Source organism: Lepidochelys kempii, chromosome 14 (assembly GCF_965140285.1).
Source record: "Lepidochelys kempii isolate rLepKem1 chromosome 14, rLepKem1.hap1, whole genome shotgun sequence".
NCBI lineage: Eukaryota > Metazoa > Chordata > Testudines > Cheloniidae > Lepidochelys > Lepidochelys kempii.
In genome coordinates, this window is record NC_136393.1 from 16,882,518 (window position 1) to 16,908,926 (window position 26,409).

At 47.4% G+C, this 26,409-nt stretch overlaps 1 protein-coding gene across 3 annotated transcripts in view; it reads right to left on the reverse strand.

The window, feature by feature from the left end:
- Positions 1-1,759: 1,759 nt before the first annotated feature.
- Positions 1,760-26,409, reverse strand: part of ST6GALNAC1 (ST6 N-acetylgalactosaminide alpha-2,6-sialyltransferase 1) — a 48,420-nt gene continuing 23,770 nt past the window's right edge. For 2 of the 3 annotated variants that reach the window (XM_073311073.2, XM_073311074.2), the window contains exons 2-9: positions 16,745-17,288; positions 11,186-11,354; positions 10,238-10,409; positions 9,470-9,605; positions 7,750-7,853; positions 6,644-6,733; positions 4,066-4,165; positions 1,760-3,037 (exon numbers count right to left, since the gene is read on the reverse strand). In XM_073311073.2, coding sequence (XP_073167174.1) covers positions 2,867-3,037; positions 4,066-4,165; positions 6,644-6,733; positions 7,750-7,853; positions 9,470-9,605; positions 10,238-10,409; positions 11,186-11,354; positions 16,745-17,288 — 1,486 coding nt within the window. In that variant the 3' untranslated portion in view covers positions 1,760-2,866. Of the gene's footprint in view, positions 3,038-4,065; positions 4,166-6,643; positions 6,734-7,749; positions 7,854-9,469; positions 9,606-10,237; positions 10,410-11,185; positions 11,355-16,744; positions 17,289-22,498; positions 25,272-26,409 lie in introns of those variants that run through there. The other variant, XM_073311075.2, reaches the window with a different exon arrangement.

Sequence of the window (26,409 nt, forward strand, 5' to 3'; positions counted from 1 at the left end):
TATAGCGGCTGATCTGGACTCCCTGCACTGAGAAAGGAAACACCTTTAAACCACTTTGCCATCAGCACATGGTAAAGTCCTGCGTGGTACAAGCAAAGCCTTGATTTGCACTGGTGGAACTTACCCCTGCCTACGCTTGGCTCGAGGGTGGGCTAATCCTAATGTAGACAAGGCCAGTACATTTCTCCCACGCCCAGGGTAGATCCAGACAACTGAGGGATTACTGACAAACAGGACCCAGTCACAGTACCCTAGAAGGGCTAAAGGCATGATCCAAAGCTCATTGAAATCAATAGAAGTCTTTCCATTAACTCTAGTGGGCTCTGGATCAGACCTTTAAAGGGTCAAGCTGGATAGGTGCAGCTTTGGTGTGCCGGGAATTGTCTCCTTAGAGCAGCTTTGGGGGCTGTGCAAAACATTCACAACAGGTGACACTGCACGTTTCATCTCAACTCCAATGGGGATCCCAAGGGTAGCTGAAAAGCCCCAGGGAGCCCCCAGCAGAGGCCACACCCAGCCTTCATAAACACGAATAAATGGTTTGACAGACCAAGGTGTGAAGCTGGTCACCCTTTGTAAAGCATATGTATAAAAATAGTGAAACAACTCTGGGTCGAGCTGGCCAGATGACGGTGACAATTTGCGTTGCCAAACAGATCTGAAATTCCTCCCCTTAGAACTCAGGTGCTTCCCTCAGTGGCATTTCCGTGGTCCTGCAGAACGGCCTGGTAAAGGAAAGTCATGTCACTCGCAGCCAGAGTGTTAATAGGAACGTCCCCACATCCCTGCCCCTCCCGCCACCAATTTCTGCAGAGCATTAAAGTGGTTGGGTTTGCTGGAGCGTGCGTGCGTGCGGGTGAGTGAAATAAACACGTTTCTCTTGAGGTTGCAATGAGCAAAAGCCTCCCTAGCCAAAACACAGCTGCGTCGTTCGGCTGCAAACCCCGTCTAGCGTATAGCAGGTCCCAGCTTTGCCATCTCTATATGACACTCAGCGATGAGCGGCGGGGCAAGGAATTACCACAATCGTTTGCCTTGAAATATCTGGGAGGTGCTAACTGCTGTGAGTGCCTGATCCTAGGAGATCCTGAGCGTGTCTGACAAGGTGCTGAGCACCTCAACCACCCATTAGAACAGGACTGGGCCCCAAACGAGTGAGGACGATTCATCAGATGGGGCCCACTGACTGCAGCAAGAACAGATCATCTTACCCCACGCACCATTCACCGGCATAATTAAGCCACCCCCAATGAGCAGCGGTAGCTATGCCAGTGGGAGAGCATCTCCCACCAACATACCGCTGTGCAAACGAGTGCTATTGCTGGCAAAGCCTATGTCGCTCACAGGGGTGCCTTTTTCACACCTCTGAGCGACAAAAGTCTGCTGACATAAGTGCTAATGTAGATGTGGCCTAAACGTCTAGAGCTAAGAGTATTATATTGATAATACAGCGTCATTCTCTAGGATTTTCTGCCAGAGGAGCTCCCAGAGCTATTCTGCTAGTTCAGCCTCGTAAGTAGAGCTGGGCAAAATCTTTGGGCTGAAACTTTTCTTTGCTAAAAAAAAAATGCAGGTTTAGGTCAACTGAAACATTTCGTGAATTCATGTCAAACTCACCAAATTGTTTTGGTCTAAAAAAGCAAAAACAAACAAAAAAATCCCCCAAAACAGAAACAGATTTTTTCAGTTCAAAACAACTTTTCATTTAGAATTTTACTTCATGTTTTTAAAGGTTAAACTCAAAAATGAAACACAATATTTATTGCTGGGTTGATGGGAACATTTTTTCAACCTGAAATAAAATGGTTTTTTTTCACTTTTTTCAGTTTGCTGAAAAAAATATTTTTGTTTCAGGTCAAACCAAAACAATTTTCGGCCAGCAAACCAAAAAGCCAGTTATTGATGCAGCCCTAGTCACAAGTCCCTTAAGAAAGAAAACCTTTTTATACCCATTTTACTGACTATAAACCAAGGCAAAGAAAGGATATGTGACTTTCTCAAGATCACAAGGCAGAATCAGGAATTGAACCCTGGAGTCCTGGTGCCAAATTCCCAAGCACTAACCATTAGACCATATTGGTAACCGCCTGGAAAAAAACTAGCCCCATTTCGATGGGAGCAGTCTAATTGCACACAGGCAAAAAAGAGCTAAACCAGAGTGGGACAATCAGGGCTGGACCGACTTGGGCTGAGCTCAGGAACAAATCCCCCTCCCCAAAACAATCTCCCACCAATTACTCAGAGGGATGGATGGGGACACATGAGCTGCAGCAGAAGAGTGGGGAGCAGGGCAATGGTTATTCTGTGGGCTCAAGCAGGGGTGTTAAATGGGACTCCTGATGCACCATGCAATTGGGGCTCACCACAGCAGTCCAAGCAGACTCCCTGTCCCCAATGACTGCTGCACCTCTCCCAAGAAACCCAGCTGAATGCCAGTTCCGAACTCCATAGATATGTCTGCTGCTAGCAAAAGGCTTCTAGATGGAAACATTCAAGATCCCTCCAACTTGGAATCCTCTCTCCCAATGACAGCGCTGCAAACCAAAGAACTGACAATGGCTTTTGTAGCCCCTACAGTAACAATCAGCCCTGCACCGGCTACATGTGTGGTCTGAGTTGGGAAGGTCCTTGCTGTTTGCTTAGTGCTTCTTTCCTGGCCTGTTGCCGAGGTGCATGGGGTGCATATTACTGGAAGCAACGCCCTGAGACAGAAGATTTCCGTGCCAAAGAATTAACATAACTTCATGAAAAGAAGTAGTATATGACTTGAAGTCAGGACGCACCCCTGCCTTTCAAGTTTCTTTCCCATATGACCCTTTTGCCAGAGAGGGTCAAACTCTCCAACCAATGTCCCTTTGGCCCCAGGTCAGGATCGCTGGTAGAGTTTCATGACATTTGCATCGTGGAGTTTTTTCCACACCCTTCGCTCCAGATCGAAGTCATGATTGGTGTAGAAGATCAGACGTTTCCGCTCCTTGTCATAATAGTGATCCGAATACTTCTGGTAGCCATCTGTGATGAAGCCATAGGCGCTCACCTGGAAAAGCCAGAAGAGTCCAATGGGTTAGAGGGCTTCAGAAATGTGGAAGTCCGGGGCTGGAGGGGTGGGGGAAACAGAGCTTGGAGGGCATGGCTATCAGAGAGGGGAGCTGCTTCCAAATGGAGAGGTAAGTGTGGGGTCCCTGCAGCTGAGGCAAGGGGCAGTTTGCCTCCCAGATTGTTGTATGTAGGGTTCCAGCCAGACCAAGCTAGGAACTTTCACTCCAAAGATTGTCCTTCTGCTCTCACACCAATGCCTTGGAAGTCAGGGGAGTTACGCTCCCAGCCGCACAAGAGGAGGATCAGGTCAGGTCTTCTTAACCCATAGGGGTGTTTTTGCCATTTGTCTTGTCCCCAAGTCACTGGGACACTTAGACTGTCTGCCACCAGGTCAGTCTGCAATGTAGTTCCTTAACTGGCCAACCCAGGTGCTGATGCATGACTCGTACCATGCCCCTTCATCCCATTCCTTCCCCCGTCCTTGAGCATACCCAGAGGCTGAGTGCCTTTCCCATGGGTCTTTCAGGAATATGATCTTCCTGAGACAATATAATCAGGAGACTTAAATCTTCAAGGAGTAAAATCCTAGGTTTGACAGACAGGTCTGTTTTGCAAGAAGCACCTATCCCATACATTTTTATGATTAGGCCCCATTGTGAGTTCCTCACTCAGTTTTCACAGGGTCCAAACTCTCGTTGTTTATGAAGCTTATAATACATTTTTCAGATGGAGAAATGGCAAAGTTAAGGGCCCCTGATTTTCCTTAGTGCTGAGCACTCACAACCCCAAAGGAAGCCCACAGGAGCTGCAGGTGCTCAGTGCTTTTGAAAATCAGGCCCTAAATGACTAACCCAAGCCCAGAGAAGAATTCGGTGGCAGAGCTGGATTCGAATGGAGTTCCTGGCTACCAGCCCCATGCTCAATCCACCATACAAGCTCCCTCTCACCGGCTAGGGACTCCGGGACACTGCCTTTTGCCCATCCCAGGCAGTGTGGTGGGGATCAGTAGCCCTCTGGAGTCCTTACCCGGTCACAGAGATGGAGGGCAGTCAGCAGTAAGAAGGCCCCTGTGGTGGGTCTGTATAGTGCCCAGTAGGACTTATCCAGACTTTCGGATCTCAGAAACCTGCAGCAGGACATAAGAAGGAGGAGCATGGTCTCCAGGTGTGATGGCTTGATTGGGGAGGCAGCCTGTCCCTCCCCCTGTGTCTGATTCATGATGCACACATTCTGAAGGCCAGTGCTACCCACAGTATGTTGAGCATTTCAACATTGAGATAAGGGTCAGCCAACCTTTGATTCAGGTTTGGTCCAGTGCTTAATTTGTGCCAGGGCTTGCCAGGGCTGAGCCTTGGCACATCTAGGCTTGGCAGTTCATAGCCCCGGCACCTCTGGGCTTGCCGCTTCAGTTATGAAAGTACAAAAATTGCTTGAGCCCCAGGACCTCTTTCATTACAAATTAAGCACTGATTTGGTCCAACCACAAAATCAGGCCAGACAGCTGGAAAGTTGGGGGGTCTCTCTCACCCACATGCACCTCCACCCCTCTGAGATGCTGCACTCCCAGAGGCAGATTACGGTTTCCTGGGGCCCTGAGGCAGAGTAAGTGGGTGGCCCTCTCCCCACCCCTTCCACCTACAGTCCCCCCCATGACCCCCACCCTTTTGTGCCTCTTCCCCTGGGCCCCATCCCTGACCCACCCAGGGTCCCCCGGATTCTGCCCCCCCCACTGTGGCCCCCAACCCGTTTACTCCTTTTTGCCCTCCCCATCATGTGGCCCCAAGACCAGAGAAGCTCTGTCCCTGTGCCACATCAGGGCCGCAGCAAGGATCCGGATGCTGGGGCTTCCCCCTCCACTCCCCGTGCTTCTGCGGCGGGACCAGGGTTGGGGCACTGTGGCTTCTCCTGCCCCACCTGCCTGGCGCTTCTGCTGGAGTGTGGGTCGGGCATGGGAGTTTCCCCTGCTGCCCTGTTGCTTCTGCCAGGGACAAACTCGGGGGTGGGGTGTGCGGGTACTGGGTCTTCCCCTGCTGTCCCACACCTGCTACCAGGGATGGGGTCGGAGTGGGGTGTGCTGGGTCTTCCTGCATCCCGCGGCTTCTGCTGGGGAGCAGGGTCAGGACATGGGGGCTTCCCACCTGCCTGGCCGCCCAAGTTCTGGGCAGTGGATTTTTTCTGGGGGCCCCCAGTTGACCAGTGCCCCTGAGCATGGGCCCTGTGATTAATTTGCCACTGTGCACTCCAACAAGCCTTGACTCATCCTGACTCTGGGCTCACTATGTGCTTCTATAGAGCTCAGAATTACTCCCCCAGGTGCCTAACAGGACTTACCGTCCTTTCCCCGCACAGAGGGGTGGGGTGTTTGTCCTGAAGATTGGGTGAATGAATAGCTCCATGATGCATGGAGTCTCATCAGGAAGTACCACCTCTGAAAACAACATGGGACTGCCACACATGGCTGCAACAATGGTGCCCCATCCATCAGAAATACTGGCTTTGTGGGGCTGGTGTCTAAAGTTGATCTCATCCATGACGGTATGATGCACACAGACACATAGGGAGTCTCCTGGATAGCATTTACGGGGCGTTGCACTGGTCAGGTATCCCATGATCCTATCCACTTGTAGGACGCAAAGAGCAGTTGTAGAAGAGGCTCAGAGAAGGGGAATGAAAGCTGTTGGGGGCCCTGTGTGTTTTGTGTAATGATGCATTGATCAGAGACACGAGATAGGAAACAATAAAGTTCTAGCACTCTTTAGCTTGGAAAGGAGCAGAGTCAGAGGAGCTATGGCTGATGTCTGTAAAATAAAGGATGGTCCATTTGGGCTGCAGTTTGCCTTCCCAGGATCTAAGCACAGGTGGGCACTCAAAGGAATTGAAAGGCAACATGTTTTGAAGGGGGGGGCAAAGGAAGTAGTTTTTCCTACACATGGAACCTGCTACGTGTGGACGTTACCACGGCAAATCACTTTGTAGGTTTCTAAAAAAGATTAGACAATTATAAAAGAATAGCAGTGGCAATCACACTAGTTAGCGTAGTAATAAAAAATTATCCATCCTCATCCTTCAGGACATAGAATGCTGGAGGGGTCAGGAAGAAAGTTCATTTTAGGGGGTTTATGGTTTCTATTGAAATATCTAGCACTGGCCTCTGTCAAAAGCAGGACACCAGACAATTTGGCCCTGATCCTGCAATTTGACTTCAGAGGAACTCTGCATGGATGCAGGGGTTCCACCTACACTGATCCATTGGCAGGATCAGGGCATTAATTTGTTCTGATGGGCCAAATTCAATACTCTTTTCTCTTGTATGTTGAAAAGCAAACTGCCCTGTAATCATTCCCTCTCCGCCTCTCAGCTTCTTATGGGTGAAATCCACTCCTTGGTAGAGGGCCAGCATGAGGGCTAGACGACACTGAAGTTCTGCTTAAGTATTACTTGTGTTTGCTCTCTGTATGGGAGTCAATTTCACCCGCTATATGATTGGGATTGTGAGGCAGAGGGTGGGGATGAAAGAATGAAGAAGACAGAACCCAGCAAGCAGCCTTTCAGAGACAGTCTGACAAATGGCACTCGCCATGGCAAATAACCCCCTGCTACTGACCTGTTTTTCGTGTATCTGAGGAAATCAGGGTGAATGACCAGATAATTGTCCAGATTGAAATCCTTACTGAATCTGTCCCGTGGTCTGGGCCTAGGGAAAGGAATGGAAATAGGTGAGTGCTCTAACCACACATTTCACTTTGTGAAAATAATCAGGCCCCATCATGCAAGCTGCTAAGAGATGAAACAGACAGAAATTATGCTAACTTATTCTGGAGCATTTCCCAGAACAGCGCAAAATCTTCACCTTCTTGTAGCTTTATAATATAAGCAATTTGGGGCAGGGGCCATCTTTTCATGGCATGTGTGTACAGGAATTAAAACAATGGGGCCCTGATCCCTCAATGGGGGAAAAAGGAAAAAATAACAACAATAAAGATGTGCCCATAATGGGTTTTTCATGTCACCAGCAGCTCTGAAAAGCTCAAAGAAAAAATTCAGATAGTGTCAAACTGAAACTGAATTTGTTTTAGAATTTTCAGTGCATCAAAAAATTTATAAAAATACTAGTTTGGGGTTGAATAAAATGTGTAGATTGACCCAGAAGGAAATGGTTCATGTTGATGTTGAGAGATTTTCCCCCTTTAAGTTAAAATAAATAAATGAATATGGTTAAAGGTGAATTCAAATCAAAAAGTCAAAACGTTTCATTTTGAAAATGTCAAAAAACATGAAATAAATGTTTCCACGTTTTCAGATTTTTCCTTTTTTGGTTTTTCCTCAATCAAAACAATTTGCCCAAATCTGCACAAACTTGGGAAATATTTTGGTTGACCCAAATCTGCAGTTTTTTTGCTGGAAAAAAGTTTCAGTTGAAAAACTTCACGCAGCTCTAAACAGCACATTTCATTCAGGAGAATCACAAAGTCTTTTACAAGCTACTGATGTACAGGCTGCAGCATTCAGACACCCATCACTGACATGCAGCCACTTCAGGGGCAGCATGTGACGGCCGTTCCTGCAGCAATGCACAAAGGAGCAGATGGGAAGTCTGACTTCTCCAAATGAAATTACAAGGGGAATTTTTCATGCAGCTCTGCACAAAGGGAGGTGAGGCTGCAGCAAGCTTCACTATTCAAGGACAGGGTATATGGCAGCCTGTTTTACCCATACTCATCCAAAAATCCCTTCCTGACGTTCTTGTTCAGCAGGAGAGCCTTCAGCCACTCAAAATCCCTCGTGCCCTCCAGGAAGTGAAGGTACTTGATCTCCTAGAAAACCCACCAAGGAAGAGTTAGTGGCTGACATGAGAGGGAGATGAGCATTAACAATTAATAGCAAACAAGAGCCCGGATTCGCTATGATTCTTGGGCACAGAGCCAAGGTCACTTGTTGCTAATTATATCACCTGGAAACATTTTAAAACAATGTTTCATTTAGAAATGTAGCTAGATTTATTATAAAGAACAAACAAACAAAAAACAGTAAAAACCACCCCAAGAGAAAATGAACAAAAATTGTTTCAGGTCGACCTGAAACTAGTTTTTGGGGAGATTTTTCAGTTTGGCCACAGAACTGAAAAATCAATTGTTCACTCAGCTCCAGTCATGACCCCGATGTCTGTTCCCAACCCCCAGACTGACAACCTCTCAAGTCAGTTAGAAAAAATTAGATTCGATTGAACTGAAAAGTGATCCAAGGCCAACTTCCACCCCACAGCTTCCACTGGATTTCCCCCAGTAACCCAGACATCGGAGCAAAATTCAGTAATGTGATCTCACACCTGTATGGCATATTTCATCTCGAAGGTGCCCAAACCGCTATACAGTGATCAGCTATGAACACAGATCACATCATCCACCTCTGGGATTAATTACAGTAGCTGTTTAGCAGCCTAGAACAACACTGCCAATGCTTTAGAATAGGAAGTGAAGAACACTATTTCAAACTGAAATTGCAGGTGGGTGGATAAGTAGATGAAACATAATCCGGGCATGACACTGGGATTAGTGCCTAGCTCTTGCCAAAATAAATGTAAATAGATGTTTAATGACCACAGATGGTCAGGGCCTCAGTATGATGTCTCCTCCCAAAGAGGCACATCCAGTATCGCATGGAATCCTACCACCATGCCAGGTCATGGCTGACTCAGACGGAAGAGTGATCCAACATAGCTTCTCTACAGCACTTGAGCGTTCCATGAAGACTTGCCATCCAAGTATTGACCCAACCCATCTCCGCTCAGCTAAGGGAGCTGACAAAAATCACAGCACAAGGTGGCTGCAGGCCAAAAGCCTCTACCTTGGAGTGATATAGGGCAGAATGGAGTTGCATTAATGCCAACAGCTGGAACAGGTCACGGTCTCGAGTTGGATCCATGCCGTGCTACCAGCCGGGACAGAGGCCATGGAAGTGAGGAGCGTAGCAAGCCAGGGGTGCTTTGCTTTACTGTGTTGGCTGGCTCAGAGCATTTCCACAGCACACTGCAAAACAACTAGAGCGACACAGCTTAGTGCAGTGCTCAGAACCCTGGGCTACCCCCCCAGCACTCCTAAGCCCAGCTCCTCCAAGGTGCCTCACTCAGTGGGAGTTAGGGCCCTAAATACCTTTGTAGATCTGTACCCTCACACCTAAGTTGGGCTAGTGCAGCACCAGTTTGGCCATAGCTACTTGGAATGACTCAAGTGTCCCTTGCCAGTGTGGACACTTGACTGGGCTAACTCGGGTTCCCAGACCCAGGCGTCCAGACCTGGGCTAACTCTGCTGTGACCTCAGATGCTACCTCTGCCCTGTTGCCCTTCACATGGGTCAGGATCAGAAACGCAGGCCTAAGGCAAAGCAGCACCTTGCCAAGGGCACGTGTACACACGTCACGTGCCTGACTTACTTTTCCCATTGGGATCTTGCTGAATTTGCTCCCCAGCGTCACAACAGAGGCCACCAAGGAGAAGGCTGTGAATCCATAGAAGGACGTTTTTGTTCCCACGTCTTTTTCGTAACCTTTGATCACGGCCCCACTCACCCTGGGCCAGAAAAATCAAACAGAATTGCAAAGTCAGCAGCGTATTGGTTGAATCACTGGGCTGGCATTCACAGCAGGACTGGGGGAACTGGTTTGGCCAAAATAACCTTGAGCCAAAACTACCGTTGAACCTGAGCCATCTAGGAACCACCTCACACTCTGGGGTGGACAGCCACAGCAGGAAATGAATCCAGATGGAACCTTCCCTGAGGCTCAGAAACATGCTGTTCGCACTTTGTTTTGGACTCCCACCCCCATTTTCACTTGCAATCTCTGCACTTGTGGGTCCCAGTGTGGCACTGGAAGTGACACAATACCACAGCCACAGCTATACTTTTTTGTCCCTGCCAGAAATAAGACGACCTGGGAATAGCATAATAAAGCCTGTCCCTATGAGATTTCCAGTCTGAACTACAGACCAGGGAGGTTTGAATAAGGTTGAGCACAAAGGTTATTTAGCCTTGGACTTTGCAGGCCAGTAGCAATGATTTGGAAACATGGTTAAAACATGGCTCTGGAGTTTTTTTGTAGGATCATCTCTATAAAGGCAGTAGACGGGTGTAGAAGGAAGTGGGGGGATAAAGAAAAGTGCATGATGGAGAAAGGAAAGTAACAGGAAGCTGCATCTCTTACCGGAACACGTAGTCATGGGAGTCGATCTCCTGGCCCATTCCAGAGTTGTTTAATATCCCACCGTTCCCCACCACGGCACAGCTGATACAGGTCGGCCTCTGCCTGGTGTTGTTGGCCAAGAGGACCTGCTGGTAGGGGTTGGGTGGCAGCATCGTTATGACCTCCTTCACCACTGGAACACAGACAGGTGGTTTTCCATCAAGGAGGATGAGTGAATGGGGCATTTTGGGAGAGCTCTCAGGCTGGGAAGGGATCACAGAGAAAGTGCCATATGTGAACCAGCCTGTGGGCTGTCTAGCTTGTTATCCTGTTTCTAACAGCGGCCACATGGGATGCTCCAGAGGCAACACCTCCACATCTTTGGAAGGCAACAATACACCATGGAGGGAAATTCCTTCCTGACCCCAACTGGCAATCAGTTTATGGCCTGGAGCATGAGGGCTGACAGCTCACCTAACTGTTATCCTAACTAGCATGGCTGCTGCTGCCTTGCCTATTGGTATACTTGCCCATACCTTCTTGGATACTAAATACACTATTTACTTCAAGAGTCCCTCAACTAAAGGAGCCATCAAAAAAAACACCATAGTCTTTGCAATGAAAAGAAACCATGGGCCCGATTCACCACTGCATTGCTCTTGTTTGACTTCAGTGAAATGCCATGACTTCAGTGGGGTTATATGGGCGTAATGCAGTGGTGAATTAGGGCCCATGCCTCAGAATCAGCACAAAATTGGGAGCTGATGGAGGGGACTAGCCTGCTCCAGGAACTGACAAAGAAGTGGAAGACACCTCCCTGTCCCAGCAGGAGGAACCAGTGTTTGCCCAATGAGGGTGTGTCCCAGCTCGGAAGTTCTGACCCTGCACTTCAAGTGGGGAGAGGGCACCTTGTGAGCATCAGGGAGGGAGCAGGCCCAGCCCAGCCCAGCATCCCCCTGCCGGACTCACATGAGTAATTCATCTCCATAAAGCCGAACGGTGGTTTGAAATGCTCCAGACGTTCCCACTCGCTGTGATTGAAGTGTCTCCTGTCTATGAAGAGCGTGATGTTGGGCAGGAAAAGGTCCCTCAGCCAGGCAGACTTGGTGGCTTTGGCCCTCACGGCATCGGGGCAGCGCTGGAAGCACAGAAGACAGGGTTGCAAGGAAGCAGACTAGGGTTACATGATGGCCACCATCTTGGCCGCCACATCAGGGACTGAACTAGGGTCTTCATGCTGCAGCAGCTAAGAGCCAAAGTCTTCCAGACGCAGGGTGAGCTAGAATACCCACCCACCCAGGGGCACTTGTGCTTGTCTCGGAAAAATGCCATTATGGTTTTATGATGCAGTGGCTGACCAGGTCTTGCTGAATGGGCTTGCTGCCCCCTGCCCTGAATGAGGCCTCCATGGCCTTATGCTCCTCGACACAGAGCTCATGCCATGCACAGCTGGACATCCCCTTGCACGAGCTCTCAATGTGCATATCTGCCCAGGCCCTAACCACACCTCCTTTCCTTGGAGCCACTCCCCACTTCAGCCTCCCAGTCAGTCACCGTGGTGCACATCCCTTTACAGCTGCTTCCACTGGGTTACATGCCTCCCTGCTTTCTGCATCTCTTCCCACAGTGCAGGCAGCTGTCAGCTCTGAATTAACCCGTTTTAAAAACTGAAGATAAAAGCATCACTCCCTTCAGTGTGCTTCTACTTGCAATGACCAGGAGTCACCTGTTTGCGTGCAGTGACAACAGAACCCTGCACCTGATCAGTTCAATCCTCCCCTACCGTTACAGGCAAAGAGCAGCTGTGGCCTGGCTGATCTTGAGCACAAGCTGACTATATGGCTGTTTGCAGCACTGCTCTTTCAGAAGTTGCATCTCATGCAACTTGCAGGCCAGCCCTTCCTTATGTAACCCACACACCTCCTGAGTGTGGTGTTGGGTCCCCTCTAGTGGCACCGAGACCACTTACAGATTAATGAGTCTGCTCTACAGCCTTAGCTAAGGGCCACATGGCTTTTAGCTCATGCAGTAGAGGCTCATGCATTTAGCTTCAGTAGGGTTACCATACGGCTGTATTTTCCCAGACATGTCCAGCTTTTTGGTTCTTAAATTGCCGTCCGGGAGGAATTTTTAAATATCTAAAAACGTCCAGGATTTTGCCATTATTATTTTTCCCCAAAGAAGAGTTGATCATTCAAGAAAGAAAGTGAATGTTGATCACTTGAGAGAGTGCCCGCTTTTCCCCCCTTGCTCCCAGCGCTTGCACTGCGAAACAGCTGTTTCGCATGGCTGGGAGGGTGGAGGGGGAACGCAGTGCACTCAGGGGAGGAGGTGGGGCCGGGGCGGGGATTTGGGGAAGGGGTCCAATGGGCAGGGAGGGGGCGGAGTTGGAGTGGGGACTTTAGGGAAGGGGTTGGAATGGGGGCGGGGAAGGAGTGGCGTTAGGGTGGGGCTGGGGGGAGTGTCTTCATTTTTGAATGTTCAAATACGGTAACCCTAAGCTTCAGCGGTTCCCTGGTTTGATCCCGCCTACACCCAGCTCAATTCCTCCTTTCCAGCAAGTTAGGGCCCTGGGCTTAGGAGGCTGCCTTAGGCCGGCATTGTAGCAAATCTCACAAGCCACATCACCCCTTCAGGCTGCACTTTGGGCAGCTCAGCAAAGTGAGTGCTGATTGGCAGGAAGAAACTTCCCAAAATCTAGTTACTTCCTGCAGCAAGTTGGCTTTAAGCCCCAAGCTTCCGTGTGCAGCTTCACATCCCTGAAGCTTTACAGCCTAGTCAAGGATTACTGCAGTACACAGTGGGTTGAGTTCTGAGGCTATAGCATTGACTGGAAGATTAACTAAACTCTGCACAAGGCAGTGCGCTAGTTAAAGGCACCTTAATGCTTGTAGGGCAGCTGCTCAAGCCTCCCCTGCATTCATGCTCATCAGCACTTTTCAGATACGCAGGGAAATCATTGCGACATACCCTTGACTGTGAACGCTGCAGGCATTCTTTGGAAAGCTCATGGAGGGGCCACAGACGCTCACAGCCAGACGCTCACAGCCAGTCGCCTTCGGATCCATGAGACTCCCACCTCTGCCACCCAGTGGTAGGTCAACAAACCACAAGGGAGATGTGTTCAGTCTAATCCATGGGTTGGCTGGAGTTACACGTCCCCTTTTGTGGCCCCTCCACACAGAATGTGAGTCTGTTACTCAACCATCACATGAACATAGGGAAAAAACTGGATTGGGTGGCTGCCTGGATAGTTCTGTGTCTGTGAGCTTTTCATCCCTGGTTCTGCACGCTGACAGCATCTACTGTCCAAGGCTCCTCAGATAATTTTACTAGCACTATGGCCTCACTCCACTAATGTGAGTTATTGTTATTTGTATTAAGGTAGCACCTAGAGATCAGTGCCACTAACACACAATCAGGCAACCGCTGACCCCAAAGAGCTTACAATCTAACTAGTCAAGATAGCCAAGAGTGGGAGAAAGGAAGAATTATTATCCCCATTTTACAGATGAGAAAGAGAGGTGAAGTGACTTGCCCAAGGTCACACTGAAAGTCTGTGGCAAAGCTAGGCATAGAACCCAGGGCTCCTGAGCGATACCCGCATTTAATGGCTATAATCACCAGAGCCTCCTTCTTCTTGAGTTAGATGAGTATTAAGTCATGTTACAGGTGGGGAAACAGAGACATTGAACCAGTATGAGCTGGACTTTCAGTGGTGCTAAGCACCCACAGCTCCCATTGATTTCAGCTGTACATTCTGAGAAACTCCACTGCCTTCCACTGAGATCAGACTCCAGCCTGGTGAATACTGAAGGCAATGGGGACAACCACGGTGTGTGCCAGTGTAATACCGACAGACCCCAGTCAGCGGCGGGATCGAACGTGGGGCCTTGGGAGCTTAGTGCATGAGCCTCTACCGCATAAGCTAAAAGCTAACTCACTCTTAGCTAAGGCTGTAGAGCTGACTCATGTGATCTCTCTCTTTAAATGGTCTCGGTGCCACTAGATGAGACAACACCACAAGCAGAAGGTGTGTGGGTTCCAGCAGGTTCCAGCTACTAGCCGCCTCTGTGCACAGGTGGATTTCCTGAATAGCTTTGAAAGCTGCAAATGAAGACTAATGGTCTGGCAGAGGCCTAGAAGGCATCCGCAACCCTCTGAGCCCAGCAATGGCAAAGCAGGAAGGACGGAGGGCAAAGCCCCACTTGACGCTGCTTCGCCAACAGAGGAAACTCTGCGCTGTGTGGGCAAGCGCTGCCAGTCTCCTCTCTTGTGCTAACGAGGACACACCTAATTCTATTTGCTCGGTTTTTATGAGTGCAGCGAAGAGAACGGTGCAGGATGTTCCTATAGGCCTGCTGCCATTCATACAAATACTGTATCAACAGCAAAGTGTTGTTTAACCTCTAGCAGTTTGGCCTCTAGCGACTCAGGTCTTTCCTTCTCTGCCGGCAGCTTCATTACACTGCTCTAGGTTTAGAGCTTGTCACAGCTCCTAAATTCACACAGGGCCAGCGTGGCATAATAGGTGGGTGGATGATTTCTAGGGGAAAACCCAGTGAAGCAAGATGTGCAGGAGATGGTGAGTCAGTAACAAGCACTGCTTCTCCCCTGAGACTCACTATCGGAATCTATACATCCTTAGGGGCTGAGTGATGGATCATATTTTGGGTAAAAATGACGAGCAGTCCTTGTGGCACCTCAGAGACTAACAAATTTATTTGGGCATAAGCTTTCGTGGGCTAGAACCCACTTGAAATCTAAAATTTGAGGTCCCGACATGTGTTCATTAAAGATCCCCTGACACTTTTTGTAAAAGACTCTGGGGATGTCATCCCCCCTGTGCTGGCCAAAATCTAACGTGAGCAATTAAGTTCTGCCTAGTGAAATTTTGTGTAGTTTTAGCTGAATAAAGTGTCCTTAACTTCCTGTCATAACCTGCTACCCAGTGTCACTTTGTGCTGGTCTGCCAGCCGCTGCTCTCCACCCCAGAGGGGGCTGCATTGGAGCAGTGGGCACCGTGATTTCTATGGGGACAAAGTTAATACTTTCATTTGGGGATCCATTTGTGATCCAAGAACCCCTTAATAACAACTGGCAAGGCGGGTTACAGGATCCTGATTCTGGTATGTTCATTCTGGTTCCCCAAAGAATGTCATGGGAGTTCTTACTGGTCATTCATATCATTGTGACATGTATGTACAGATACTGTTGGAGTTATGTACATGTACTGAAAATATGTTTTAAAGTCTGGATCAAGGCGGAGCTGACAAGCAGGCTTTTTGTTAGATAAGGGATGTTGATTCACTGAGTTCGCTGTTGAAAAGTAAATTAAGTACTGTCTCATTCACAGTGGGTCTCCCATCCCCTGTCTATGCTGAAAGACTATAAGAATTTCAGAAAGGAAAACACAGTGGGGGAAGAGAACCTTATATGGAGATATGCTTCAAAGGTTTGCTGGACTATATTTGGGGAACAAAAAAGACACCCCAGCATCCTGCACCTAGAAAGTAAATGGGCAGTGCATTTACATTCATGAAAATGTGATCACAACCAGATTTGGTTGGAAACATTGCAGTAGACTTTGGGTGAGATAAGACTTCTTTAGACAGGAGGTTAGCCTGTTAAGTTTTGTCTCTATGATTTTGTTTTATGTGTAACCTTTTGTTTCCCTCATCCAGAGGTGAAAGTAAGCTGGTATGGTCCAGTATGGTGTGCCGGACCGGACCGGCTTCCTCAGGCTGGCGATTTAAAGGGCCCAGGGCTCCCTGCAGTGGCCGGAGCCCCGGGCCCTGTAAAGCACCACCCTAGCCCTGCCACCGCTACCCCGGGGCTCCGGCAGCCGGGCTTGGGCAGCAATTTAAAGGACCCGGGGCTCCTGCCGCTGCAGGGAGGATTTAAAGGGCCCAGGGCTCCAGCCGCCACCACCACAGCAGCAGAGCTCCGGGCCCTTTAAATCTCCCCTGAGCCTCAGGACTCCCAGCCGCCTCTGCAGCTGGGAGCTCCGGGGGTGATTTAAAGGCCCCGGGGCTCCCAGCCACAGCCGGACTGGGAAAACAGGGATCCACCAGGCAGTACGCTGGGGCAGAGGGATTTATTTCTGGTGGGATAGAAGAGGGATGGGGGGGGGGAAGGATTTCTTTCTCTCTCTTTTTTTTTTTTGCAGCAAAATAAGGACTGCCCCTCCTAAATATATACAATTGGCCTGTGTCAGAGGCTAATCCCAGGGTTGGGCTGGGCAAGATGTGTTAAGGTGATATATATATATCTCAAAAGTTATATATTAAACTTCATTGTTTTGAATGAAAGGCCAAATTCCGTCCTGCCTTACAATCCACACATGCCTCCTTCATTTGAGCTCGGGGCAGCTCCTCTGCATGTAGCTACCTGTCCATGCCAGAGGCTAATCAAGAAATCCATGAAAATAGGTGACTTGGAAAAACTAATGTGGAGGCTAACAAGGAGGTAGATTTATAGGAGACCATCCAGCTGTATACGTGGCCAGAACACATAGTAATCGCTTACCGACTGTGGGGCTGAACTGTCCAAGATATAGCGGTCCTCAAAATCCCACCGAGGCTCGGACTTGAAATCGGCAATCCTCAGCCTTCTCTTTTCTGCCACTGTAGGAGCCTGAGTCGTGACATTCTGCATTGTGGGAGGGGCTACGTTCTGCATCGGGATGCTGGGATGAACCTTGCCTTTTGTAGTGGGTCTCAGCGCACCGGGCTTAGTTGACACAGGGGCCTTTTTTGGTTTTGCTTGGTCTTGGGCTATGGTCTTTGCATTGGCTTCCTTCCCCTTGGGTGCTGGTGGGGCACTCTTATCCTGAGTTTGCATCTTATTGGATGCTGATATTACATTCTTATCCTCTGCTTGCTCCTCCGTGGCCTCTCCTTTATCTGACGCCATTCTCTTAACCATATCTTGCTCCAGCCTATTGCTGTCTGTGCCCAGTATCACATTTAGCTGGCTCGAGGAATCCCCTTCAGCGGGCACAGTGTGGAGCTTGCTCTGTTGGATGTCCCTTTCTGGCATTTCTTTGGCATGTTGCAAATAAATGAGTGGCCTAAATGTAATAAAAAAAGGCAAATATACCACTATACCAGTCGAATGAAGCCCCCTCTATCCCCTCCACCACATTAATGGCTATCTTACCCTCCAAGCATTTTATGACACTAGTGAGTACAGCAATTGCCCTCTCTAGGGCTCCACTTTTATAACCTTCATTGAGTTTCTGCAGGGAATTGTCATTATGCTTTGCTCAAAGGACACCTGCCTGAACTTGATCTTGTTTGTGATTTAGCCATAAAATGGTTATTCAGCATCTTGGACCCACCAGACATGAAATCATGTGATTTGCCCCCCTCCGCCTGTGAAATCAATCATACGTAATTCAGACTATTACACAGGTGGTTTTTGAAATATTAATGACCGTAGCTGGAAATCAATGTAGAGGAAGAGAGGAACCTATTTGCAGCTAGGCACAATCCATGACAATCATCCTAGGACACTGACACATCCCACATGAAAGAGACAGGACTATGGTGTAGTAAGCAGAGCAAAACCTTTATTCAGGATACTGGACAAACACTATACCTGTAGCCCACTTGCTCTCCAGCTCGCATTCTCGCTGAGTAATGCTGATGCACCTCACAATTCCCGGCCAGAATGGGTCTGACTCCTGGTCCAGATTTGGCATCCACGGACTAGATTGCTCACTATACTGCAGGTACTGCAGCTTTTCAATACTTAGAAGAACAAGCACAATGTTGGGAAGAGGTCGTCTGATGTCTAGAAAGACTTCTGTGCGGGCTGCAGGGATACTAGCTACACACCGCTTGACCGAACAAGGTGCAAATGTGGGGGACACTATGACCCAATTCTGCAACGCTGGATGTCCCCTACTCATACTGAAGTCAATAGGAGGGGACGGTGCTTAAGACATGGCAGGATGAAGCTCCATGTGTGACCCAGAGCCAAAATCAGGGACACAAGGAAGTGATTCGAGTAAGGTAAGGTCAGAATGAGGTGAGATTTGTTCCTGTAGTCTAAACGTCACTTTCTATGCAGTCTGCATTTCCGAAGTATGGAACGCACAGCAGTCTGATTTAGAGAACAGGGACTGCTCCTTCCTTGCAGACTGCAGTGACTAGGGACCTCTACTGAGCTGGTGCAGAGCACAGATAAATGCTTGTTTTAAAGAGAATCATCAGTAGAGCCAAAATGTATATTTGCATGCGATCCGCAAACAAGGTACACGGATGCGGATAGCCCCCGATTTGCAGGGCTCTAGCAATCAGTCCCAATGTAACCAGGTACATCCCAGCCTCCCAGTGAGCTCAATGGAATGTTAGTGGGCAATAGCAGCAAGGCAGAAGGAAAACAACAAAAGGGGATGAAGACACAGCACCAAATCCTGCCCTTTGGGGATTACAAGTGAAAACCCGTCTTGCATGTGTACTATAAATGCTGTGCCAGCCCAGGGCAGGGAGTAGCAGCAGCTGGATGGGCTTGTCATACAAGGGATCTCCAGCCACCTGCAAGCAATGGGGCAAAGCAGCTTCAAAGTCACAAAGCTTCATCTTTCACACAAATGGGCTTCAGGCTGCTGGCTCCACAGCATGGGTCTGCCTCTTCCTGCAGTTTCAGTTTCACTCCAGGTTGACTGTCACAGCCGGCTCATGGACAGCCAGACCTAGTGGTCAGAGCCAGGGTCCACAGTCATGAGACAGGAGTCAACAGTTGGTCATGTCAGGATACTGGGATATCAGAAGCAGGAGACAAAGTTGAGATCAGAATCATGAATCGGTAACCAGAGTCAGGCTGGGTCAGAGGCAGGAGGCAAACTGAGATCGGAACCACAAGTCAGACACCAGGAGTCAAGCCACGCTGGAATGCCAGGAAGCCAAGCCACGGGAGCAGGAGCGGGAGGCACCCAATCCAGAATAGGGTGACTCTCAGCTGCATGGACAACTTCCTGTTCCTGTGCTGGGTTTATGTAGAACCTGTGGACCAGCCAGGACCTCCAGCATTCTGTCAGTCAAGTTCCAGGCCTGGAGTCCTCTGGCAGGGTTCAGCTTTTGCCCTAGCCACTGTTAGCAGGTCCCTGGGAAGCAGGTTGGAACTTACTGGCATCTAGAGTCTAAGAAGACCCGCAGTTCCTGATGCTGACCAATGAATGGCCTGAAGTCCTACGGACTTAGCGGCATCGAGGCAGCTGAGCGGATGGATGTAAAGATAGCAGGCCACGTTTTCAGCTCATGTGAATTGGCAAAGCTCCACTGACTTCCTGGGGGAAGCCCAATGCGCCTCAGAGGTGTAACGCCTCTTGTAGCTACCCACCGTGCAGAGGCGCTTGCCTACTGCACCCTCCTGCAGGAAGGCAGCCAGAGTGCATGGTGTGCTCATCTGTCATTTACCAGCACACACTGGAACTGCAGTATGCAATAAAAAAACCCCATAGCAGTTAGCTACATATACCGCACATTACAGTACCCTGCAACAGGGCACATGGCTGGCATCCTGGGAGGAAGGCAGAGATGGACTCTAACAAGGTCACCTTGGCACAACCCACATCAAGTTTGCATTAGGGCAGTGGTCAGGGGTTCTGGAACAATTTGGACTGTGGGGGTGCTGAGTGGCATTGAACCAAACTGGAAACCCTGTTGATGATGGAAACCACTTGAAGTCAGGGGTCCTTTTGTGGTTTTTGAAGAAAAATGATCAAAATGAAAATTTGTGGGTTTTTAAAAATGCATAACAGTTTTCGTTTTTATTTTTGGAAGATTCCCTCACAGTTAACAGTGTTACTTTCTCACACATTTTTATTCCCCACCCCTTTTAAGTGGAAAAAAAAGTGAGGGTTCTCCCCCCACACACGTTCTCTAAAACCCCCTCCTCCCTCGAGATCCTTAAAAACCCTTAAAAAGCCAAAACATTTTTTTTTTTTTTTGGACAAATGAAAAGTAAACAGGAAAACCAACAAATGAAACAAAAATTACTTTCTGTTTTTTGACCATCCGAGATTTTTGCAACGTGTTTGCAAAGTGCTTTGAGCTCCTGAAATGGAAGATTAAAATGGGGCTAATCCTGGCCCCCACAATGCAGGACTACAAGGCTCAGAAAGCTAAGTTACCATGGTAGTTCCACGGTTCACATGGGGTGTCATGTCATGGAGAGGCTATGCAGGGGGACTCCACAACATCTGTGCAGAGCACTGATCCATTGATCTCTGCACTGGTGCGGACATGGGATTTGCAAACTATACACTGACATTTGCTTTTAAAGATATATTGGTTTTAAGGAAACATTGTTCCATGAGGCTTTACTGTATACAGGTAATAACTACCTGGGTCGTATGTCAGATACTAGTGCAGAATGCTTCTGTCTTTTGGCTCGTCAATCCAATGGCTTCATACACACGTCATTTGACATGCAACAGGCAAAGGGACACATCAGCAAGTCCCCAGGAATTTTAGAGGGGTTACATTTTTTAAAGGTTTGAAATACATGGTATTAAATGCCTACATTTTCAGAAATAGCCTCCAATACAGTGTGAGCATAATTACATCCATTTGGAAGCCCCACTGCCTGATTTACAGATACAACCAGGTAATTAGGTCTTTAAATGGATACAGCTGTAAGTGCCATTATTTCCACCTGCAGTAATGGAGGCTGGGGTGATGCCCAGCCAAAAAATCAGAGCCAAAATGTTTAAGTTTTTCTTTAGAAAATCCACTGTTGTCTGCATGCTTTCGAAAGTGACAGACAAGCCTTGTCCACATAGGAAAGTTTTTTGGTATAAACTAAGGTGTGAACTGAAATCAATATAATTTTACCAGTATAACTTCCATGAGGATACAGTTGTTCCAACATAAACCATCTGTTTGATAGGAGAGTTGGAGAGGGCTGAGGGTTTGCATCCCATAGGGATGCAGGGGTGGAAAGGAGTTTCAGGCGGTGACTGTGGGGTTGATTTCCTGTTGGGATGATTATTTTAATGCTGCTAAGATTATATTTGGCAGCTTGAGCCCTTGGACAGGAGTCTTTTTATCATCTGAAATCTAAAGAAAAGAAATAAAAGTGGGTTTTTTTGGTTTAGTTTATCTTGCTTATGGGTTTTAAGGTAAACCAAACAAAGCCATACTTACTCTGGAATAAGAGTGTCCACATGGAGGGTTATAATGAGGTCAGTTTAAATTCACACCTTAGGTTATACTGAACAAACTTCCTAGCCCCAGTCATTGAACTTAACCCAATACCTCTTCACTTCCACAGTGAGGACAGATCTTTGTGGGTTAAGCTGCATGGAACAGTTCCTTTGGGAAGGATCCTACAACTGTACTGCTGGGTTACTTTCTATAATATCATTATTTGCATTATATGAGTGCCTTGATTCTGAATCATACTTTCCTTTGTTTGTTTGCTTGTTTGAGAGATTACCAGTATAATTTTGGCTCAAACTCCAAATCAAATCAGTTTGCAGAGCAAATGTTATGATTCAGCTGCCCCAAACCTAAAGGGGCTCTTTGCATCTCATTCTGCACAGAGGCAGGGTTCTTTCCCTGGCTCCCGAAAAGAACTGAATTTGGAGAGTGGCAGAGTTGGCTTGGATGGTACTTTAGCCCTTGAAATGTAGTCTGCGTGCTTGTTTAGATTAAGGAAATTTGCACTTCCTGTATATTGATTCCCTTTGCATTAAGGGTTTGCTTTGATGCAAATTTCCCTAGATTAGACAAGTCCTGAATTAGAGGTTTTAGAAAACATTAAATATATTTTATGCATAAATAACAATTGTATTAATGGAATATCTGCAGTATTTTTGATATAAATAATGTTTTAATTTAATATTTAGATATCTATAGTCAAAAGACATGATGATATACATAATGTACCATCTTTCTTGTACCGATATTACTCAGATCTTGCTTTCTAGCACAAGGTTTTGGGTGTGTACACACACACACATAAGTATATAAAAGAAAAGGAGTACTTGTGGCACCTTAGAGACTAACAAATTTATTAGAGCATAAGCTTTTGTGAGCTACAGCTCACTTCATCGGATGCAAGAGCTGTAGCTCACGAAAGCTTATGCTCTAATAAATTTGTTAGTCTCTAAGGTGTCACAAGTACTCCTTTTCTTTTTGTGAATACAGACTAACATGGCTGCTACTCTGAAACCTGTCAGTATATAAAAGATTTCACACTTAGAGCTAGAGAGATTGGAGAGAGTACACTACCTGGATAGTTTGTCTTAGAAGGAGCTGGATCTCTTACCTGTGAAGACATTTTTCTGAAAAGCCGAAGAAGGAGCTAAAAGAGACAACGAGGAACAGAAAGACTGTCACAAAAATGGGCCAGAAGATCAACCGGGGCACCTTCACAAATCTCCTCCGGAGAGATCGCATGGCCTCGCTTTAGGCAGGACTGGAGCTGTTCCCCTTCCCTGCTACAGGTGTACTGCACAATGAACAAGCAGGCCGTGTGACTCCTTAGATATCCCTGGCCGGTAGGTGCACACCCCCTGTCCCAGCATGCAGGGATGGTAATAAATTCTGCATGCTGAGCTTTCTCTGCCAGAACAGAAGGCTGGGTGTTGGTTTTTTGGTTTTTGTTTTTTCCATGCCAACACTGTAGCAGCCTTGTGAGGATTCTGTGGGCTTGGCCGGTCCGTGGGCAAACACCTATTGTTCAAACTTGCTTTGCCAATGTTTCTTGATGGTTGATGTAAAATAAATACCCCCTTTCAATCTGTTTCAGGCAAAAACAGGAGCAAATAAAAGCTCGTGTGAATGACGAGGTTAACCATAGCTACACTTAAGAGACTATTTTTCAGAACAGCACCTAGCTGTGGGTTTGGTCAGTTCTAGTGATGTCTATATTATTACACTAGTGCTTGGAAGAGCCAACCACGATCAGGCCCCTGTTGTGCCAAACACTAAACAGACACATAGTAAGAGACCATCCTTGCCCCCCAAAGCTCAATCACTAGATACATAGATGCCAAGGCCATAGGTCTGACCTCTTTATAACCCAGGCCATAGTTTTAAACATGATCCAAAATGACTCATAAGCAAGTCCAAAGTTAAATCCATTATAAGGCATCAGAAATTTGATTGTTAAAGTGAATTTAGTACTTGGGTAAAGTGCCACATTAACAGGCCTGGAGGTGGAAACTTTCTCTTCCTCTCGAGAGCAGGCACAGTTTCAGTGGTGGCAATGCAAGCTTCCCCCAGCCTCCCCCGCTGGGCCTACCAGTCAGACTGCTAATTCAGTAGGTCCAGCTGTGGGACTGGGGTTTGAGCGACAGGCTTCTGTCCCACTGGGGATTGTGTTGAACGTCCACCTCTCCATTTCATAGAGGCCGCCGCTGAACAACAGCTTGTGATCACAACTGAGTTAGGCCACGGCTGGATTCGAATCTGGGTGGCCTACGGCAGAAGTGAAAAGGTCTAGATGGTGCTAGCACTCCCATAAATCACCCCGTTGGGCATGTTAAAGCCATGAAAGTCCAGGTCCCTGAATGGCCGGATCCAGCTTGGCACATTTGTGTTGTGAAGTGTCAGATTTTGGTGGGTCCCCTGTGCAAACATGCCAAGGTAGAAAGACTGAAAGAATTTCTCCCTGTCGGGCCCCAGTGATAGCAACAGTTTAGAGGGTGAGGGGCTGGGGGAAGGGATTTGTTTTACCATTATAACAAAAATACTTCCTCCTAGCAATGGCCAAAAAGCAAAGTCAGCAAGCTGGTTACAACTGCCTCTTCCTGGGAGTGGTTGTATCCTGGTCCTGAAGGATATATGGATGTGTAGCTAAGACAACAGTATTCACCCTGTGAATTCAAAATGGAGGAGGAGTATCTGAGACTTGATACAATGGGCTGGGGCCATTATCTTCCAAAGATAAAACCATCTGCTCTTTGGACTGTTGAGCCACATGGAGAACTATCATCTCTGGCAGGGGTGATTTAGCAGTTTGGAAAGGGGGAGTGGTGAACTCCTCCCGAGTTAAGGAAATCATTCCAAAGCTGTTTACATTTTCACAGGGGCATTTTAACAAGCGGCCCTCCCTGGCGCAACACTGCAGTTAATCCAGGTTTCATGGCTGTACTGCCGAATATGTGGCGCGCCTAACATATCTCACAAACTTTAGGAGAACAACACTGCACCGCCATGCTTTATCAAGGCATCTCCAACACTTTTCTAAGACACTAAAATGACAAAAACTCTGTGTAATTATTGAGCTGTGCAATCCCCTTCTCCTCCCATTTTTGTGTGCCCAGATCAGGTAATTTCCCACACTTTTACTCATTTGGGCATGCAGCCACCCAATTTTCATATGCAAACAAGATGCTTTGCTGTTATAAACAGGAATTACCAGAGTTTGCAACTCTCACTTGTTGCACTTGGCTTGCACAGTCCTTTCAATGTCTTGGCCAGAGAATCTTGTGTATTTGCACTGGTGTTAATGACCCTAGCAGCTGCAAGGAAATAGAAAATCAGGTCCATTGTGTCACGGACCTTTCTAATGATATCTCACAAGACCCATCTTGCATAAAATAGATCTTAGGCTATAATCATGTTCTAACAATATTTCCATGAAGCAGATGGGGTGTAGTGTCACACATTGCTCCTTTCAAACTCATGCACAAGTCAACCTAGTCACAGCTCTCCATTTACACAGTAGTAACTCTTTGCCTATAAAAATTGCTCAAAATGGGATTGATCCAGAGGGCTGTTACCCATCCCTCAGCTCCATTGACTCCACTCTGAGTTCCAAGTGCATAGTACCTCTAGAAAACTAGAATCAGCATGAAAGCTTGTTGTGTTATCATAATACTCCTGTCAAGGTTCCTCCCCCACTCTGAACTCTAGGGTACAGATGTGGGGACCTGCATGAAAAACCTCCTAAGCTTATCTTTACCAGCTTAGGTCAAAACTTCCCCAAGGTACAAAATATTCCACCCGTTGTCCTTGGACTGGCCGCTACCACCACCAAACTAATACTGGTTACTGGGGAAGAGCTGTTTGGACACATCCTTCCCCCCAAAATACTTCCCAAAACCTTGCACCCCACTTCCTGGACAAGGTTTGGTAAAAAGCCTCACCAAATTGCCTAGGTGACTACAGACCCAGACCCTTGGATCTTAAGAACAATGAACAATCCTCCCAACACTTACACCCCCCCTTCCCTGGGAAATGTTGGATAAAAAGCCTCACCAATTTGCATAGGTGACCACAGACCCAAACCCTTGGATCTGAGAACAATGAAAAAGCATTCAGTTTTTTACAAAAAGACTTTTAATAAAAAATAGAAGTAAATAGAAATAAAGAAATCCCCCCTGTAAAATCAGGATGGTAGATATCTTACAGGGTAATTAGATTCCAAAACATAGAGAACCCCTCTAGGCAAAACCTTAAGTTACAAAAAAGATACACAGACAGAAATAGTTATTCTATTCAGCACAATTCTTTTCTCAGCCATTTAAAGAAATCATAATCTAACACATACCTAGCTAGATTACTTACTAAAAGTTCTAAGGCTCCATTCCTGGTCTATCCCTGGCAGAAACCAGCATACAGACAGACACAGACCCTTTGTTTCTCTCCCTCCTCCCAGCTTTTGGAAGTATCTTGTCTCCTCATTGGTCATTTTGGTCAGGTGCCAGCGAGGTTACCTTTAGCTTCTTAACCCTTTACAGGTGAGAGGAGCTTTCCCCTGGCCAGGAGGGATTTCAAAGGGGTTTACCCTTCCCTTTATATTTATGACAACTCCTAACCATGTAAAGGTCTAACACAAAGAGCCTTGGAATAGCACTGACAAGCAGATCTTTATTCCATTGATTCCCTGCCATGCAGTGCACAGGCATTTAACATTCCCACCTCCCAGCCTGCCCATGGAGAGGCGACTTGAACCCGAAGAACCATTCATTTGCTTTTTAAAAGAATGACTTACGGTATATTCTCTCAGGTGAGACACTCTCCTAATTATTCATCAGTCCCCCAAGAGTCGACTTAGATCTCGATTCCACACAGTGTGATATGTGGGCAGACTACGGCACCTGTGCTCAGTGTGGCTCCATCCCCACCCAGCCACTATGCAATCCAGCATAGGGGCCTTAATGATTAAATACAAAATACAGCTTCAGTTGTGAAATATAGTCATTAAACTCCCAGGGCCAAATTCATCCC